This window comes from Camelus bactrianus, chromosome 31 (genome assembly GCF_048773025.1).
Source record: "Camelus bactrianus isolate YW-2024 breed Bactrian camel chromosome 31, ASM4877302v1, whole genome shotgun sequence".
Lineage (NCBI taxonomy): Eukaryota > Metazoa > Chordata > Mammalia > Artiodactyla > Camelidae > Camelus > Camelus bactrianus.
Window position 1 is genome coordinate 16,239,640 of NC_133569.1, and position 19,469 is coordinate 16,259,108.

The following is a 19,469-nucleotide window of genomic DNA, read 5'->3' on the forward strand; positions in this document are numbered from 1 at the left end:
CTTAGGTATTCAAGGGAAATAAAAATGTCTACACAAAGACTGAAGAATCTCAGAAGTATTTAAAGTGGTAAAAGCAATGAACGAAATAGTCATTAGAAATGGTACAGAGAAATAAGTATGAATAAAAATAAGGAAAAAGTGTGGTTTGACCAGGTGTTTGTTAATCTTTATAATACTCTAAAAATAGGGATAGAAACCAGATTTTGAGAATTTTTCTGTTCTTTGGAGTGAAATATAAACATCTTAAAAGGGTCTCAACATCACTGATCATCATGGAGATGCAAATTAAAATCTCAGTGAAATGCCACTTCACAGCCTCTCGCGTGGCTATAAGGCAGACAGTGCTAAGTGATGTGGGAGTGTAAACTGTATACACATTTTTGAAAATTGTTTCCTAAAAAGGTAGATAGATATACACTTAATTGTATGACCCAATAGTTCTCTTAGGTATCTATACTTGTATAGATATATAGAGATAAAAATAAATGTCTGCACTAAGACTTGTTCTTGAATGTCATAGCAGCATTATTCATAACAGCCCTAAACTGGAAACAGTCTAAATGCCTGCCAACCAGGCATAACAAAATACTATTCTGCAGGAATAAAAGGAACAGAGAACTGTGATAACATGCTACAACATGCATGAACCTCAAAAACATGCCTAAGTGAAAGACACCAGATGCAAAAGACCACATGTTGTATGATTTCATTTTTATGAAATATCCACAAAAGCAGTAGGACAGAAGCAGATCAGTGGTTGCCTGGGGCAGGGAGGGACCTGGGACTGACTGCAGTCAGGTGTGAAGGGACCTTTTAGAATAATGGAAATGTTCTTAAAGTATTTTTTGTGGGGAGGAGTGCACAACTCTATACACTTACCAAAAGTCATTGAATTGTTCACTTAGAATGGATGATCTTACGGTATATAAATTATGTTAATGAAACTGTTAAAACTACATAAATATATATTTAGAATATATTAGGTTATTTATACCTTTTTAAAAGACATCAGAATTGGTAACTCAAGAAAATGCCGAGGTTTAACTGAACTCTCCCTCTTCTGATTTATTTAGCACTTAACTCCTCTTCCCAGTCTTCCTTCAGCAGCCGATTGGTAGCTGGTTTTTTCCTTCAGTTAACCAGTTGGCTAGTTCAGACTAGAATGAAGAAACTGGGGTGACTCTGCAGATGCGTGTGGTTTAAGGAGTCCTTTTTGTCTAAATCAGGGGTTTCTGGCTTTTGCTGCTCCAGGCATTTTTTGGTTCCTCAAAATATCTATCTCTACATCTTTGCAAAACATTGCCACTTTTTTCTAGTGACCTGAACTTAGTCCTTAATCCTTTTCCCTCTTTCTGTATCTTCACTGTTCTTTCCGGAAATGGCCAAGGCTTTTATTGATTTATTTTACCTTCTCTGTTATTCTTCCGCCGATTAAAATCAGTATTTACAAACATGGGAATAATGGAAACATGGTTTATTTGGGGTGACCTAAAGCTTTTCTTTTGGGAAATTTTATAAGGTGACTGAACACAGTTCCTGCTTACACACACACAAAAAAAAACAACAAAAAAAACAGAAGAAGAAGGCTGCCATAATTGTGCAATGAGGAATAGCTGTCTTTTTTTCCTTCATATGTTAGTTTTTACTTTTAGTAGAAAAATGGTAAAATGTTTGGGTCTGTGACATATAGCAGATAAATCCCAGTTAGTTTTTGGGAGATGAGGTTAATAATATAATTGAAATTGATTAAAATACAAATTCAAATTTGATTTGGAGGCTTACAGTGAAAATATTTTGTTTTTGTAAAGCTTTCTAAGTAATTTCCAAATAGCTTGTTTCTCATTGCTTTGGTCTCTGACACATTTAGCATTATTTTAATATTTTATGATTTTTCTTAGCACATTCCCTTTGGTGGTACCATGGGTTATGAAGTTTCTTTTAATGAACAAGAGGAGTGTTGTGATTCGTTAGTGGTGTTCATCATGAGCTTGAAATGGGAAGGTGGCTGTCAGAGGGCCTTGTCTTTGCCCCAGCAGCTTAAATGTAGGCCGTGGATCAGGCAGACAATAATTTGAATTTTAATTCCACCTCCACTAGCTGTGTTTATTTCTGAATGCTAAGTGACTCAAGTGTAAAATGAGGATATCTCATAGGGTTACTGTGTTAAGTATGATTAATATAAAGTACTTAATGTAGTGCTTGGTGCTTAGTCATTATTCCATAAAAAAAATTCTATGCTAAGCTTGTACCTATATGATTCCAAGTTAGAATGGTCCAGACTGAATGAGTTATAGCCCCAACTTTCTATTGGTGTGAGTGAGATGTTGGAAACTCCTTGTGAGGAATTGACTAGCGGATCAGCTGCATCTTGGCTTGTTTTTCAGCTCTGTTAGATTGGGGCCAGAGTAGCCTTTATTCTAGGGCGAGTTCAGCCCTGCTTTTAAATTGTGGCCTTTCTGGGCTCTATACCAAAAAGCCCCCTTGTGTTCAAGGAACTCTGTCCACTGTGACTGGTTGTTCCTCGTGTCTCTGAGCCCTGCGTGAGCTCTGGACACTCTTCAGTGTACAACTACTTCTCCAGTAGTAGGTCTTCCCTGGACAGTTTTTATGGCCTCTTGGAGTGTCCCCTTCTGCATGTCCAGTTTAGCATTCAGTCAAAGACAAGGGGACTCCATGCAGATTCCTGGATTGCTTCCTCTGGATTGCTTCCTTCTCTCTGGCCAGCAATGTCATCTTCAGCAGTGTCATCTTCTCAGATCTCCAGTCTCCATCATCTCAGTTCAGGCCCCCTTCTTCTGTCTTGGATTTCCTCTTGCTGCAACAGGTGTCTTTAGTAGGAAGCCTGGGCAGTTGTAGGGCCCACCCCACTTGTGTTCCTTCTCTCTGAGATACACTCCCACACTGCCTGTTATCCATTGTCTGAAAACATTGGCTACGTATCTTTTGTCCAGGATTTTTTGTTTACGGCATGAGAGCTAGAACCAGTTTTTCCTGTCATGGCTAGAGTTTTGGACGTATTATTAACTGTTGACTATTGAGGAGACATTTTTTGCTGATCCTCTAGCAAACAGTAATCGGAAGTCATTGTGCTCTTAGATACGTAAAGCAAATGGTGCTTTTGTGCAAATTAGGAGAAGGTGGCCCCTCTGGCCAGACCAGTTAGAAACAGGCATCCCTCTGAACTGCTGCAGCCTTGTGAAAAGCAAATGGCACCTTTGTCTTTGAGCCCCTTCATTTGCTTGGGCCCCTTTAGTGCTCGGCCGCCGTTGTGGCAGGGGCTGTGCCTCCCCCCACCCCCACCCCCACCCCGGTGCCTCTGGGCCAGGTGCATATGTGAAGTACGCAGACATACAGCTGGTCTACCCTGGCCTGGTAGTCTGACCACCTGCTACAGCTCTTCCTCCAACGGCATTTAGTATGTATGTAAATTGCTGGAGGGCAAACAAAAATTAATACTTTTATTCTGAAATATTTGTACTCTACTTATACCTCATATGTTGATGAAAACTTTCCAAAAGACTCTTCTTCTATATTCCCCGTTCGAAAGAGGGGTTAAATAAATTTGGCAAGAAATTAAAGGGAAAGGACAAAGGAAAAGGCCATTCACGTTATTTTATTTTGAATCACCATGGTAAGAAACGATCTCAGGAATTCATTTTAATAAGTATCTTACGACCAAATATTTCCTTTTCAGTTCTCAATAATTTGAAAGAAATATTAACCTGCCACACATTTTTTGTTTCCATCAAACTAAACAAAATGGAGGCCTATGCATTTCGGGCCGGGCAGTGGTGTTTTCTGGAAGTCATTATTTTGAGCAGTGAGGCTAGAAGAAAGTCGTGTTGTGTGTGTTCGGGTGTGACCTCACCTGAAAGGTCCAGAACAAACTTCTGTGCTGTGTCCCCTACAAGAAACACTTAAGCACATAGCCCTCTGTGTATGAGGGGGGGATGGTTGGCTTGACAGGATTGGCTTTGTGCCCTGGAAAGGTACCTGGAATTCAAGTTTTCCTGGCAGTTTAAAGAAAAAAAAGTATAATGAATGATAACTCTGTGAACTTTTATTTTTAGGTTCCATCCCCTTGAGGATGGGGGGAAAAGCCCTCTTTTAAAAAATTGAGATATAATTGACATATAACATTATATTAATTTCAGGTGTACTAACACAATGATTTGATATTTGTATATATTGCAAAATAAGACCACAGTAAGTCTAGTTAAAACTACATCACCATACATAGTTACAGATTTCTTTTTCTTGTGGTGAGAACTTTTAAGATCTGCTCTTTTAGCAACTTTCAAATATATAATACCTGTCTTAATTACACTTCTCTTTCATTCCTTGACCCACTGTAGTTCACTGCTTACTGATCCCACTGCTTCCTGGCTCTCACAGGGCGGATGAGTGATGCTTTAAGTGCTAACCTTGGGTTCTTTTCAGCCCTACCAGCTAGTTCCCAGAGTGGACATGTGGCTCGCCATCTAGACAGATACCTGCCCAAAGTTTGTGCCACGTCCTGATGATTAGAAGTGAGGGAACAGAAGCAGCATAAGGTATCTTACAAGTTATATCCTGCTTGGGATCATCTAGTGTTGCAGTCTGGCCATTGTCCACTTGTATATTCAGTCTCTCAAGACCAACACTGGGTAGGACATGAAGCTCCATAGCTCTTAGGGAAATTCTCTGCAGCACCGTTTTCTTAAACCTTCCTGGATCTGTAGACTCTTGAGAATCTGAAAGCTATAGCTCCTCTGCCAGGGGGAAAAAAATTTAGGAATTCACAGACCCACTGAGGCTCACCTGTGGACCAAAGATCTCACTTATTTATATGCACCTGTAGCAATCTCATCATTTTGTTACTGTAATACAATATTTTAAAAAAGTAATACAGTATTTTGTTCATGAGAATTTTTGACTACTGTATTCTTCCCTGTACCTTAGGGGTCGTTGTTATTAAGTATATATATATAGGTGTGTTTAAACAGCAGCATTTTTAAACAGTTTCAGGGGAGATGATACCTTGGATGAATCAGTATTTGATGGTACTGAGAAATGAGATCATTAAACATCAAAAAAGGTTGAACTTTTATCATTTCAACTGATTTTTACATAGAGTTTTCTGAAATATATCTTATTTCCCTTACCCCCCCCCCTCCACGGGAGTCAGTGGAAGAGAATGGCTTAGAGTCTCTTTGATAAATTGCAAATACAAGATATTCTAATGGGTTAAATACCTGGCTTTGCTAGATTGTCAGCTCCTCGATGGTGAGGACCTTGATGCCCTTATTCTGCAATTTCATGGTAAATGTTGAAATGAAAACTTGCCCAGGGCTCATTGCCCCTACGGTAAATGGCCCTAGGATACTGTGCTTTTCTGAGTTGATGTTTCTTTTCATTTCTTCAAACAACAACTGTTGGCTTCAAGTAAGCCATCACCTCAAACTACCCCCCAAACTATAAAATCATTGGAAGCAGATGAGCCGAACTCTTCTGGTCTGTAACGTAACATTCCAGTTACAATATTGAGTCTCTAGGCCTTGTCTCAAGAGAAGCGTGGTTTCTGCTCTGTTCTATTTCTGGAAGCATTTTTTGCTTTTGAGTCAAATGTATTCTGAATAGTTAATAGATGGAATTCTAACCTGATTAAAAAAGTGTATTACTATATATATCTAACAGTAAAAGATTTTTTGGCTGAGTGTCGGGAGTCAGAGAGACCCTGAGGATAGTGTAAATCAGGAGGTAACTCAACAGCTGAACAATTTAGACAGCTCATCACCTCACAGAAGATTCCAGCAGGCCCTGCGGAGAACGCCCCCGTCATCCACCGGGGAAGGGAAGGAGGGTCAGACTGCCGTGTGCTCGCGGTCAGGGAGGAGCAGTGCACTTATAATACTTTTTAGAAAAGAAGACGTGAGGGACTTAGAGTCCTGAAAAGGGACTTCGAAGGTAACTTGTTTTTTAATCACTAGTCTGAAAAGTGGAAGAGGTACACAGGTGACTGAAAGTACAGAAGTCACCAGGCTGCAGGGCATGACACGGTCAAATATGTGTGAAGCCGAGGTATCAGGGGAGGAGTTGTAGGATGGTGGGGCTGGAGAGGTGGAAAGAGGTGATATCGTGAAGATCTTTCTTGCCTACAGAGTTGGACTTTTATCTTGTAGGGAGTGAGGGTTTTAGGCAGGATTATGACCTGCTCAGTTCTGTGGTTTAGATACATCCTGGATGAGTGAAGAGTTGTGGAGAAGAGACGGGAGGCAGTGAGAGCAGGTAGTACCACGTCGCAGGTAGACCGGGAGGGAGGTGGGGAGAGGGGCCTCGGTGTGGCTGTGGTGGTCCACGTGGCCCACCCCGTTACTTCCCGTGGGCCTCTGTGCAGACGCTGTTCCTGAAGCTTCTGACCACCCGATCCTAGCTGCACTCTGTACTCCCCTCCCCCAATTTTTTTTTCTCCATAGCACTTATTATATTATGCTTTCATTCATTCATTTATTCTATTGTAATAGAATTTAAGGTCTTAGAGGGCTAGTATTTTTGTCTGATTTATTCAGTGCAATTTCTGTAGTACCGAGATTAGCATCTGACTTATAGTAGGTACTCAGTAAATATTGCTGAATGAAAGAGTGAATGTGAGAAGGAAGGAGGGGATAGGTTGAGAGACATTTCAAAGATGAAAACCATGTCTCAGGAAAGGGATAAAAACAGCAATCTTCAGTTAGTTAACTAAGCAGTTTATACCCTTGTAAGTAATGAAGTATTTAGCTGGGGAATGTGTGGAAATTCAGTTGCCACTTAAGGAAGATAAGGTAATCTTCCCTAAGCAATGAGTTTGGGAAGTAATTATGGTATTGAGTTAGAAATTTTAGTTTTTCTGAACCTGCTAGCTGACTGCAGCCCCAAGTTAACATTGCATCATGAATCAAAATCATAGTAATGACGGGATCTAACATCCTTGAGCGTGCGGGAATGGGTGTGTGCTTGCCGTTTCCCTGTGAAGCCCCTCGGCTTTCCAGTTTAAGTCTGAATTGTAGACCTGCCACTGCTCATAGTGACGGCAGGGGCGTTAGCTTTAATTCTATCTCACAGATACTAATTCTAATGACTTTACTGCTCCAGGTGACATTTGAGTTTAGGATTCCTTTTCAGGATTTGATAGCCAGGGTCAGGTTTGGGCTAGTGAAGGGGGTCATATTGTTCACTACGTGGGGAGAATCTGTAGATCTGGAGTGTAGTCCTGATGTGGTGGTGGTGGCGCTCTAGGTTAGGTTTTGAGGATTACATTTGGACATCTTCTCTCTATTGGTGTGGATTTGTGAGTTTGTTTTCTTTGAGTATGAAGAGAACCAACGCTGTTCTGCTTTCTTTCTTGATAGTAGGAATTTAAACCTTGGCTGCCTGCCTGCCTGCCTGCCTGCCTGCCTGCAGATCCTTGTAGAAGACAACAGTTGTTCAGATCTAGCTGGTGTCTGTGTGGGAACGTAGGCCTTGTGTTTCCAGACCTTCTGAATTTTCAAGAGAATTCTAATGTGAAATCTGCTTTTCTGCTTTTGGACTGTACCGTGAGGATTAAACAGTATAGCTGTGGGCTATGTTGGGTCTGTGAACCTTGAGTGTATGACCTCTGGTTTGGACACTGAAGTGTGGGTCTGGTTCTAGAAAGGGTGAGGGGACTGGAGAGTTAGTTAATTTCATACTCGGTGAAAAATTTTTCCAGACAAATCTAATCACTAATCCCTTAAGAAAATGGGAGAAATACGTTCATGAAATTTAAAAACCAGAGATAAGCACAAATACTGAGAGAAGTAAAAATTGAAAGGGTTTTCTTTGCTTGGAATCTAAGAGTATTTCAATAATCTTATCTTTGTATATTACCTTGAGGCTATTTTAACATGTAATTTAAAGTGAATGTGTTATTACTGTTAACATAGCTTGTGAAATACATTTTACAAACAAACCCCACAAATGAATGAATATTGATTTAATTCTTTGGCCAGATTTAAACTTCCATTTAGTGAAAATGGACAGTGAATTAAAACTTACTCTGCTTGTGTATTTGACAGATAAGAAGCAGCAGGTTGACTGCAAATGACTGAGTTAATAGTACATGGTTTGAATGATGCTCTCTCAACATACAGCAATCGGAAATTATGAAATTTACAAACCAGGGTTTTCACATTTCTAAAGTTTTGTGATTGTGAAATATGCCTGTTGTAGTTCAGTGACTGTATCCTTTGTACATCTCTCTATTTTCAACCAATTGGAGTTTGCGTAGGTGGAAGAGAGAATTGTCACACTGCCTTTTCTCTTGATTTAAAGAAGTTTCTCCACAAACCATATATTAGCGATAGTGACCTGAATGTTCTTCCACTTTTTTCAGGCCCCCTCTTCCCTACCTTCTGGGATACCCAGTGCCACTCATTTCTGATCTTTTCTTGCCTTCTGTGGATGCATTTTCTGTCTTCATGTAGTATATTTCATTTATAATTATCTCCTAGTTTCACTGAAGATGGAATTTGTATTTGTTTCTCATTTGCTTTATTGTTTTGGGGATAATCTTAGAGAGCAGAGGTAGTGGTGGAAATGTTTTTATTCTATCAGGAATACTGTGATTGAGATCAATGTAAGAGACCTTACTTATATTTTTTAATCGAAGAACAGCTGATTTACATTGTTGTGTTAGTTTCTGTATCCAGCATACTGAGCCACTTATACATGGATATATTCTTTTTCATACTCTTTTTCATTATAGGTTATTACAAGATATTGAATGTTATACAGTAGGACCTTGTTGTTTATCTAATAAGTGCCTAATTTAGACTGAATAGTTATAAAAGATACATATAGAGAAATTAAATTGAGAATGACAGATGAATAGGAGGTAACCTCAAGATTTCAAGGCAGGAAAAAAATCATGTATGAAAGCTCCGAGACTGGAAACTGTGGACACTGGGCCAGTTAGAATGAGGCCAGCGAGGGCGCAAGGCAGACGGGGCAAGATGTGGTTGAGATCGAGGGAGGGACCAGGCCACCTAGAGAGCTTAGGGAACACTTGCTGAAGAAGCAAAATCCTCGTGTTGGATGCTGATAAATGCTGAACGACACACTCTGTCCTTCAGAAGCTTATAGTCTAGCTGAAGAGATGACCCATATATACTTAAAAAGTTTGTACCACGTGACAATGATAGGTAATACGTGAGCCATAGAGAGAGTTTTGACTTATAGGAATTGAGGGAGGGAAAACTCACTTTTGGCTAGGGCTCTTGTGGAAGGATTCTTGAGGGAGACAGAATTTGATCAGAGATTTTCCCACATAAATAGGGCCTGAACAAGTAGAGTTGTTAAAGGGAGTGGTGCTATCTGAGTGTGGGCGTGTGGAATGCGGGAAGTACGCGGGCCTGCTGCAGGGGGGGACTCTTCCAAGGCTGTGACGTGGGAGGTGACGCTGGAAATGTGTTACCTCTGAGGTACCAGCCATCTGCAAGTGTCCCTGATAGAAATATTGAAATAGAACTTGTTGAACGCTTAATGTCTGCTTTCCCATTGTAAACAATGTTGTGCAAGTGTTGTAAATAAGAGGTATACAAGTAATCCAGTGTAACTGCTCTTTGCTTCCTCAGCACCCTCATCGGATGCTTTTCTGTTCTCTCTTCAGGTAATACCCCTAACGGGGGCTGGTTGTGTCTTAACACAGCGCTAGTTATTCTTACGTGAAAGAGAGAACCCTTTTAACTTTGTTCAGTAGATCCTACCGAGGATGGCATCCTGGCTTTTTAGTCTTCCCTGGTCCAGGCTGCGTATTTCTAGTTGTTCGATTTATTCTTTCAGTGGAGCGTTTTTAAACCTCTCTACATCCGGAATGCTGTTCTCCAGAATTCTCTATCAATGATGCTTTTAAAGTTCAGTCTTCACAATTGAATGGAGTATTCCAATGTTCAGGAAACAGTGATGGGGCTTTTAGTGATATTTGTACTTCTTAAAGTTGGCTAGATAAGCAAAGATTGATAAACTTCCTTTGTGAGTCTGATCAGTGTCTGAATTTTCAGTCCGATCAGCTTTATTCCTTCTGTGGAAAAGCACATTGGGGGAGGGGTGACAGAGAAAAAATAACGATCATCACACAGAATGTTGTTTGGTTGCTGGTGCTGCCAGCTTAGGTCTGGAAAAGAAACAGTATCATGACATAGTATGGCCGTGTGAGAATAAAATCTTTGTGATGTAGCCTGTCCATTAGAGAGCGGGTTTCGGTGGGATCTTGGTAAAACAGATTTCAGTTATTTCTTATTGTGAAAGTTTCAGAAACTTAAATCTTTAAAATTAAAAGAAGTGGTGAGATTTGGATATAATGTTTGATTTTGGTAGTTTACAGCAGTAATTGACTTATAACTCATCATTCTGACATGGCTTTGGTTTTCACATACTTTTGGTGTATTTTTGGAACCATTATCGATTTTGTTTTTGTCATAGAAGTAGTAATAATAATTTTCGATTTATATAAAATCATCACTAAATTTCTTTTTCATATTGTGGCATTCTAAAGATTGGGACTATAATTTGACTTAATTTTATGGTGTAATTTATTATTTAAATGAAGAGTGAGCACAAGCCCCTAAACCAGGTCAGTAAGAAGAAGGAAGTGACCAGCTTCTTTGTAGATAACAGTTCTATCCAAAATATGCAGCCAGATCATTTGTTGTTTCTCGAGCCGCCCTCTCCCTAAGAAGCACATCTGCCTGAACCTTTAACATCTCAGTAACTAGATAATCACCATTTGGGCAACAGTAATAGTTGTGGGCAAGACTCATCAATGGATGCTGAAATCTGTGGGTGAAAGTATGTTGAGACATGGTATTTACATGGTCTTGAAGTCTCCCATGGCCTTACAGAGGGAAAACTAGTAATGTACAGTGGAGGGACCTGGGAGCTACAGCTGTAACCAGGTGATGGGAGTTACCATCGTCAGTAGTGAGTCTGGGGCATCTCCTCCTGTGCCTTCTGGTACTGATGCACTTAGAAGGGCACAACATTGCTTCTGTGGTGCTGCCAAAATGCATAACCTGAATTTAGTCATGAGGAGGCAGTAGACAAACCCAGACTGAGGGACATTCTACAGACTAGCTGGCCAGTAAGTACTCTTCAGGTGTCAAGGTCATGAGAGACAAACCATCCTCAATTGGAGGAGGCAAGACACCTGCATGCAGTGTGTGATCCTGGACCAAAAAAAGGACATCAGCAGGGCGGTTGGCACGAATTTAAGGTTGGCTCTAAGGTATTTATAAATCTTGTGTTAGATGGTTGATTTCCTGGTTTTGATCATTGTAACTATGGTTATAGTAAGATGTTAACATTTAGGGAAACTGGGTAAAGGGTACAAAGGAATTCTTCGTACTGTTTTGGGAACTTTTTGTAAGTCTGAAAGTTCAAATTGAAGTTAAGGAACAGTAACAACAAACTCATAAACTCAGACTCTCCCGCTTCTACTTTATGACATCTCTTTTGACTGGTCCAGGAGCTGGTTTTCTTTGCTTCCTGAATCCCCACTGTGATCTAGGTAGCTGAGGTTTCTAAAGAAGGGATTTTGGACTAGTGAGACACTGTGGAGTTGGATTGCAACTACATGTTGAAAGGCTTTGTTTAATTAATTAATTTACTTACTTATTTTTGTACAGAGCTGTAATTACATCTTCGGGTTTCCAGTAACTCTGTAGGTTATTTGAGCTTTATTGTTGTAGCCACCAGGATCCCTAGCTGGAAACTTAGCTCTGTAATTAATTTACTGGTTTGTTTCTTCTGTTTTTATTATCATGTTCTGGATTCAAGTTAGCCCCATGGATTCTTCTGCTATGTATCATATGTTACTGAATTTTACATTTGTTGGTTGTCTTCTAGGAAGGAAGAGCTGATTTTTATATAAAAATATTTTACTTAAAATTGAATATCATGCTAAATATCTGATTTTTCTCTCAGAAAAGACAGTCTGGAGTTTTTATAAATATAATAAATAAGTAAACTTACTCTGGCATAAGCGCCAAGTGGTAACCTTTTATTGGGTAATAATTAGAATGGAGGAAATTAATACATTGGGAAATGTTTCTGTTACCAGGAGCAGTTGTTAATGTATGACTCATAGATTCTTCAGTCTAGGGGAAACTTGACGAGGCTGTTTTGACCAGTGTGGGAGGGGAAGAAAACACAGACTTGGGAGTCAGAAGACCTACTTTTGCATCCCAGATCCATCACTGATTATTATTGTGTCTTGAACAACCTAGGTTGTTTAACTCTTCTGAGCCTTAAGTTTCTCATCTGTGAAACTGGAATAGTAATAGCATCTTTTAGAGTTATTGTGAGAATTAAATGAAGTAGCATGCAAGGTACCTGGCCTTGCATGGGCATTTTATGTATGCTGGCTCTGTGCTTAGCCTCCAGCTCGGTTTATAACCAAACCTTCTGCAATTGATGAGAATCTGTTTTGCTTGTAAAGACCTACAAAAAGGTGATACCATGTGTCAGTCACCTCCACTGGTATTTTCCAAGTCTTTTTGTTGGGAAGTTTCCCCATATCTCTTATTCCAGAGAAATTACTTTCTTTTGTATGTTAGCCACACTGGCTGTTACTCCAAAATGTGTAGAGCGAGTGCCACTCATTTGCTGCTTTCCTTGGCGTTTGACTGCTCTTATCTGAAATCATTTGATACAATGTTAAATTTATTAAGTTTAACTAAAACATTTAGAAGAAAATTTGGGGAGACAGAGACACAAGATGTATATAGACAATTGAAAGGAAGCGTTTCCATGTATAGTTTCCTTTGGAGTTTCAGGTTTGACTTGGCATTTTGAAAGGACCAGTTGTTCCTATGGTTGTGTAAGTGAACATCATTTTTTTTTAGGAGTTATACAGTGAAATGTTTAGGGTGAAGGGGCATGTCTTTAACTTACCCTCACATGGTGGCTGTGGCAGTGTTAACAGTTGGTGAATTTGGGTGAAGGGAGTTCTTAGTGCTTTACCCATAACTTTTCTCCAAGTTTTAAATGATCTCGGAGTTATACTGGATTGAGTTATATTCCTGTACCCTGAGGAGATGTAAGCTAGTGGCATTTTCAGAGGAGGGAGATTGGAAGCATCTGAGCCAGCATGGAGGAATAGTGAGTAATTCAGTAAGTAGTCATTCACTGGCAAAAAATTAGTTGTTCCTTTAACCTTTTTTTCTTAGAACAGAATTGATTTTTTGTAGAACGTCCTATGTAGACAGAGAGTAAGCTGTTACTTTGCCAAAGCGAGAAAACTCTTGGAAGTGAAGTCAGATGACAAAAAGCAAAGAATTTCTTTTTTTTTTTTTTGTATTTACAAGTTATATACAAAGCCAAACAAAATGTAGAAGGCAGAAATGTTAGGAATCTAAAAATTATCCAGTGCTCAGGTAATCTTTCTTCTCCCTGAGAGATACAAGTTAGCTTTCTGTAACTAGTACTCTGTCTATTAAGAGATTTCTAAATCAAATTGCTATTTGATTTCAAAGTTAATATTTTGTACTCTTCATAAAGATTTTCACGATATTTATTATCATTTTACCCTTCAAAAAGCATCTTCTAACTCAAAAAAATTTTATACCCATGTTTTCTTTTCTTTCATGTCATCGATGACATCTTTTGGGAACCCAGAAGTCAGCCAAAGGTAAGAGATTTGGTTTCTTATGTGATGCTTGTAAAGATCTTATGTGCATATTTTTGAAGTACTGGTAATTTTCTTAAAAATAAAAATATTTTCTGTCACTTTTATAAAAAAAAAGAAATGTAATGCAAGCTGTCAGCCTATTCATAAATCCAAAGCCATTTATTGGCATAAGAGGGATTGGAGGTTTATGGAAAAGCTGTATTTGTACTTTGACCAGTTCTGGCCAGTCTCCCAGCAACTGCAACACAGATTCCTTTTGTGCTCTGCTGTTCGCCATGGATTGGCTCAAAACTGGTTGTTCCAAACTGTGGTCAGAACCGTACTAGGCAGACTTATCCATGTCACTTCTGGGATGGCTGGGGACGTGTTCCCAGGCCAGTGGAAACCTGCCCTGGCCCACAGCTTCCTCAGGGGAGTGTGCTTTCATCTTAGATTTGAGCCCAGGTTCTAAAGAACCTCTGGTGCGGTGAGCCAGTTCCCGTGTGTCCCAGGGAGTATAGGTGTGCCGGAGTGGGCACAGGGCTGTGTTTTGAATTGATCATTCTCTGGAACTTTGCAGGAAATTTAGATTTTTATCTACATTCCTGAAGGTTTGTTTTAGAATCCGCGGTTGAATTGTAATTCCATTCTCTATTATTGTTTTTAAAATATGTATAGACTTGGCTGTTGGGACTCTGAATGATTGAAAAAAATAGTTTAATAATGGCACTGACTTCTTTATATATGTAAAACTAATTTTATTAGTGTTATCTTTTCTGTGAAAAGATGCTGGGTTATTTTTGTTTTTGTGTTGTTTTGATGGAGCAGAGGCTGGAGATTGCAGTAAAGATGTGAGGGAACCTTACATGACTATTTAAAAACTATTCATGTTTTATTTAATTCAACTGTATCTTAATGTTTAGAGAAAATGTTGTGTTGACATAAGAAATAGAGGGACCAAAGCCACATTATTAACATGGTGGTTACCTCTAGGGAGAAGTATGGTGGGTGAATGGGAGACCTTTATTTTTTATTTTATGCTTCTGTGTCATTTGACTTGTTATAATGAATGTGTATTTCTTCTGTTACTTGAAAAAAGTCCTTCTTTTTAAAAAACTTTAAAAGTATTTATTTAAGGAAGAAAAGGGCTTTCTGCTTTAGGAAATCCGTGGCTGGAAGATACCTATGATAATTTACAAAACTGCTAAAATTTAAAGAGGGCCATTCAGTATTGTTAGTAAGTAAGAACGAGGTGTTCCTGGTTCCCAACTTTGTACCAGGCTGTGGCGCCTTCACGTAATTGGGGAAGAAAACGAATCCAGCCTCGTGGTGATGGGCCCCATTCTGAGGCTGGGCTCAGGTCCCAGCTCCCCCACCTGCTGGTCTCCGGGTTCTTAACTTCATTGTACCCCAGGGCCTCGCATGTAGTGTCAGCTGTCATTACGGTTACTTTAATGATGGCTTCTCTACTGGAACTGAGAACGAGTTGTTAAAGAAATCCCTAAATTTAAAAATCCCTAAACTTAAAAAAGAAAAGAAAGACCGTAGCCACGGGGAGAGGAGTGCCATTTAGAGCCTGATCGCAGGTAAGCGCACACAGGTGGTGATGGGGCTGTTGAAGTAGGAGCTGAGCTTACAGGCAGAGAATCAGGATGGTTTCTGCTTCATCTTGGTGAGAACGGAACCAAATACAATGATAAGAGAGATGAGAGTTGAAAGCTGGAACAGAAGAAACTTAATTTGAGTTTCACGTTTTACTTCATCTTACCCTGCTTGAAAGAGTCTCACCGTGGCTGACAAATGTAGTTTGAAAAGCAGCCCCTACTGGAAGTTTTGATACATAGTCCATTGGGATCACCTTCCATCTTCTTCTTTTCCTCCTCTCCCTGTTGTTGAATTGCTAACCTAGTGAGCCACCACCGTTGATAGATAGATACACGTTTAGCTTTGGGGAAATGTTGAGGATTAGTAACGGAAAACACAGTGCTGAGGCTGGTGGGCAGCTTCCGGGCTCCAGGCTCCAGCCTCTTCATGGGGGTTGTCAGCCATTGGGCTTCTCATGCCCCTTTGTCCTGGCTCCCCCATCACTGCCCCATCCCAGGGGACAGATGCCTCCTGCCACAGTTTTGCACAGGGATACGGCTGTTCTGATCTTTCCTTGCTTTGAAGATGTTTCTAACCAGTCATCCTGTTGGTTGTCCCAGGGCCCCCGATGGCTCATTTAGCTGTTCTCCTGGTGCTCTTCCACACCTGCTCTTAGCTTTGCAGCCATCTCCCCCTGCAGTTCCCTGTGGTCCCCCCCCCCCCCCCATCAGTCTCACTGCTGCTGTCTTTCAGGCATTCGTAGTTTCTGGTCCAGGTACAAATAAGCAGTCTTGCTTTTAAAAACTTGCTCTCCTTTCCCCTCTCCTTTCTCCTTTTGGCTCTTTCCCTCCATCCCTCTGTTATTTTGAGTGAATTTCAGATGGGAGGTGGGTATAGGCATGCATACTTCATTTACCATCCTAATCTAATTTCCTTTAAAAAAAATTTAACTCTGAGGCCTCTGGTCCATATAGCCTTGTGAGTTCACATAGAAACATTCTTCTGCCAACTCGAAACTCATAGCAGGGACAGACAAAACATTTGAAAGTACTAAAATCATGTCACTGTATTGATAAACATGTCACTTCAGGGACTAGTGGCAACCTGGGGCTGCAGCAGCGCGCTTCCTGGGCCCTTGAGATCAGATACAGATTCTCAGAGGGGATTGGAAGTTCAGCTCTTGCAGACTAGGGGGGACCCTGATGTGTGGTCGAGGGCCGGAGAAGCTCACCATGTGAAAACCAATTTGGGTGAGGCTCCATCATGAAAAAAGGCTTAAAAGGGTTTTTGGCCACCACCATTGAGCTAATTTCTGTGTAAATAGGAGGGAGTAGAGACATTGGGCTTTGGAAAGACCCAGATCTGGGCTTCAGTAGCTGGGAGCGGCAGCATAGCTAGTCATGTGAAAGGTAGCCAAAGGGAGAGGGAAAAACAAGCCATCACACAAACTGGAAAATACAAACTCCCAATTCAGATGTACTTGCAAACTAACGTTATAAAAAGGCACGAGAGGAAAGCCGTCATCGGGAAGGGAGGCAACAGACTCCCAAAGTAGGAGAGTTTGAAATGCAAGCTGAAATAAATTTAAACACAATTACACCTAAAATCCACTAAATTATAGTGAAATCAAAAAATTTTAAATAGGTAAAAGGGACTTTAAAAGATTGCCAAAAAAACAAACCAAAAAACCCCACGTATTTTAGAAAGTAGTAAACTTAAAAAGGTCAAAACAAATAATTTTCATATCCCACCAAGTAGCATTAAGTACTACCAGTACTTCCAGTGTATATTCTAACTACTTTTTATGTGTTTAGATTTTTGTACAAATATGGGATCATGGTCCGACTTTTATAATTTTTACATTAATACATGAATATTTTCTTATCAGTCTAAAGCTACATTGTATCAACCATGGTTGTGTTATAATTTATTTAAGGAATCTTTTTCAGCATGCTATAGTAATCATCTTTACATTTCATTTAAAAAAACTTTTTCTTTGATGAGAAAACTAAGGATATAGAGAATACATAAAAACATAAAGAAAACAAAGATATCGCTCGTCTCATCATGCAGTAGTGAACCTGATATGTGTGACTGTGTGTGTACGTGTGTAATAGCCGTCTCATTGTACGTATTGTCTTGTAACCTCCCCTTTGTCACTTAACATTGTGAAGAGTTTTCCATGTGAAATAAAGATCCGTATCATCTATAGGGTGCTGACTTGTCTGTTGTGAGTCTGTACCATACAGAATTTAACCTCCATTGTAAGACAGTAAGTTGTTTTTATTTCACTATTGCGAGCAATGTTATCAATGCTATGACATAGTTAATAACATTATAAGTATACAGTACAGTAATACATACTGTATTTTTCAACAGGTGTTTGCATATGATCATTGTTTCTGGTCTATGGATGAATCTGTCAGAGAAAAGTATTCAGGTAAGAATACAGCATCCTATTAACTACTGATAATATAGAAAGGGTTTTTTTTCCCTATGAAGTATTGTAGAATTTTGTGTAATTTTAGAAACTATATAGAGAACTTCCTCTAGTCTTTGCTGTTAAAGTTTTTATATTGATTGGGAAATGGGAGATTCACAGTGCACTGTTGTTGGTATGAGATGATGAAATTGGATGAATAGGGCTCATGGTGTTATAACATCCTTAGGCCTTACATGGCACCACAGCACGCACTGGCCACTTAGACCCCTTAGTGTTTGTGATGTGGTCCTCTAGAGAGGCAGCTTGGTGTAAAGAAAGGAGAATGCTGGCCAAGGAGGAAAGGAAACTTCGAGTTTAATCCAAGCTCCGCTCCTGACTGTCTCAGCAGTCAGATGCTCCAGCACTGAGCTTCACCCTTGACTGTCTCTGAATTTGAATAAATCACTTGAGCTTTCAGTGTTCCTTTTCTCTTTTTAATGGGGAGGGAGATGCCATATTCTCTCTAAATTTGCTCTGGGATTCTATTCTCTTACCCTCCTCAGTGATGACTTACTCTCTTCTCAAGCCTCTTATCACGACAAATTGAGGACTACAGTGACAGCGTTACATTTTCTTTATTCCTAATTGCTTGTGACACTCATTTCTAAGCAGTGTCTTAAATACTGAGTGTCATGTTGTCTTGGCTTTTATCATGAGAAACAGTAGTATTACAGCTGTTTCCAAAAGTTAAGGTTCATTTGGGCCACCTGGCCCAGTGATGACTTGAAGGATTGCTTCAGTGTCTAAAGTGTGATGATGGTGTACTAATCTGGTAAATTAACTAGGAAGTGAGGCATAATGGGCTGCTATTTATAGTGTTCAAAATATAACAAATACAACAGCAGCCAGTTCTTTCATATTATATTCAAGACTCAAAGAGGCTGAATAACTTGTCACGGTCACATTTGATTATTGAGGTATTTAATTTAGCCTGTAGAGGAGAATTTAATCTTGCTATTTATGTCCATGAGTGAAAGCTAGAAGAAATGTCCAAGTCTGTCCTCCCTCTCTTGGCCGCTATGAATTGTAGACCCTGCAATTAAACATTATTGTTGAGGAGAAGGAGAGGGGATTGATACATATGATTACTTCAAACTCTAGTACGCACTGAATAAGGCATTGGCTGAGTGGTATGTAGTTAAATTCAGGTCCACCTAGGTCCCAAGTATAAATTTCAGGTATTTATAATCATTGTTTATAAAATTAGCACTTCACTGTTTTTTTCCGTTACAGAGGATTTTTGACCAGTGTTTACTAATTCAAGTTCCTGTTATCAGGACCTTATTACTCATTTTCTGTCATGTGCTAACTGAAAATAACTTGAAAGACATAAGCCTTTGGAAGAATTCATCAAATTTAACAATCTCATTTGGAGATTAAACAAGCTGAAAAAATGTGCATTTTTGAGGGATTTGTTTGTTGTTTTAATTGTTCGTGTGTAGTTTTGGCTTAAAACATCCTTTTTCTCTGTTTCAGGTCAAGATGATGTTTTCAGGTGCCTTGGGGAGAATATCCTTCAGAATGCTTTTGACGGCTACAATGCGTGTATCTTTGCTTATGGACAGACTGGTAACTGTTACATAATATATTTTTTTTAAGCTTTAAGGATCCAAACAAAGAAAATACCGAAAAGAATATGTGTTGCTGCTACCATCTTATTAGTTATGGCTGATAGAGTGTTTTGACTTTTGTACCCCTGTGGTCAACAGAAAAGAAATCTGTTTAAAGCGGAGTAGTCACTTCTATGAGGGTATCTCG

General features: G+C 39.6%; 1 protein-coding gene across 2 annotated transcripts in view; it reads left to right on the forward strand.

Annotated features, from left to right (window-relative positions):
• KIF13B (kinesin family member 13B) overlaps positions 1–19,469 on the forward strand; it is a 165,800-nt gene that overhangs the window by 41,003 nt on the left and 105,328 nt on the right. For both annotated transcript variants that reach the window (XM_074355608.1, XM_074355607.1), the window contains exons 3-5: positions 13,654–13,666; positions 17,609–17,669; positions 19,188–19,280. In XM_074355608.1, coding sequence (XP_074211709.1) covers positions 13,654–13,666; positions 17,609–17,669; positions 19,188–19,280 — 167 coding nt within the window. The remainder of the gene's footprint in view (positions 1–13,653; positions 13,667–17,608; positions 17,670–19,187; positions 19,281–19,469) is intronic.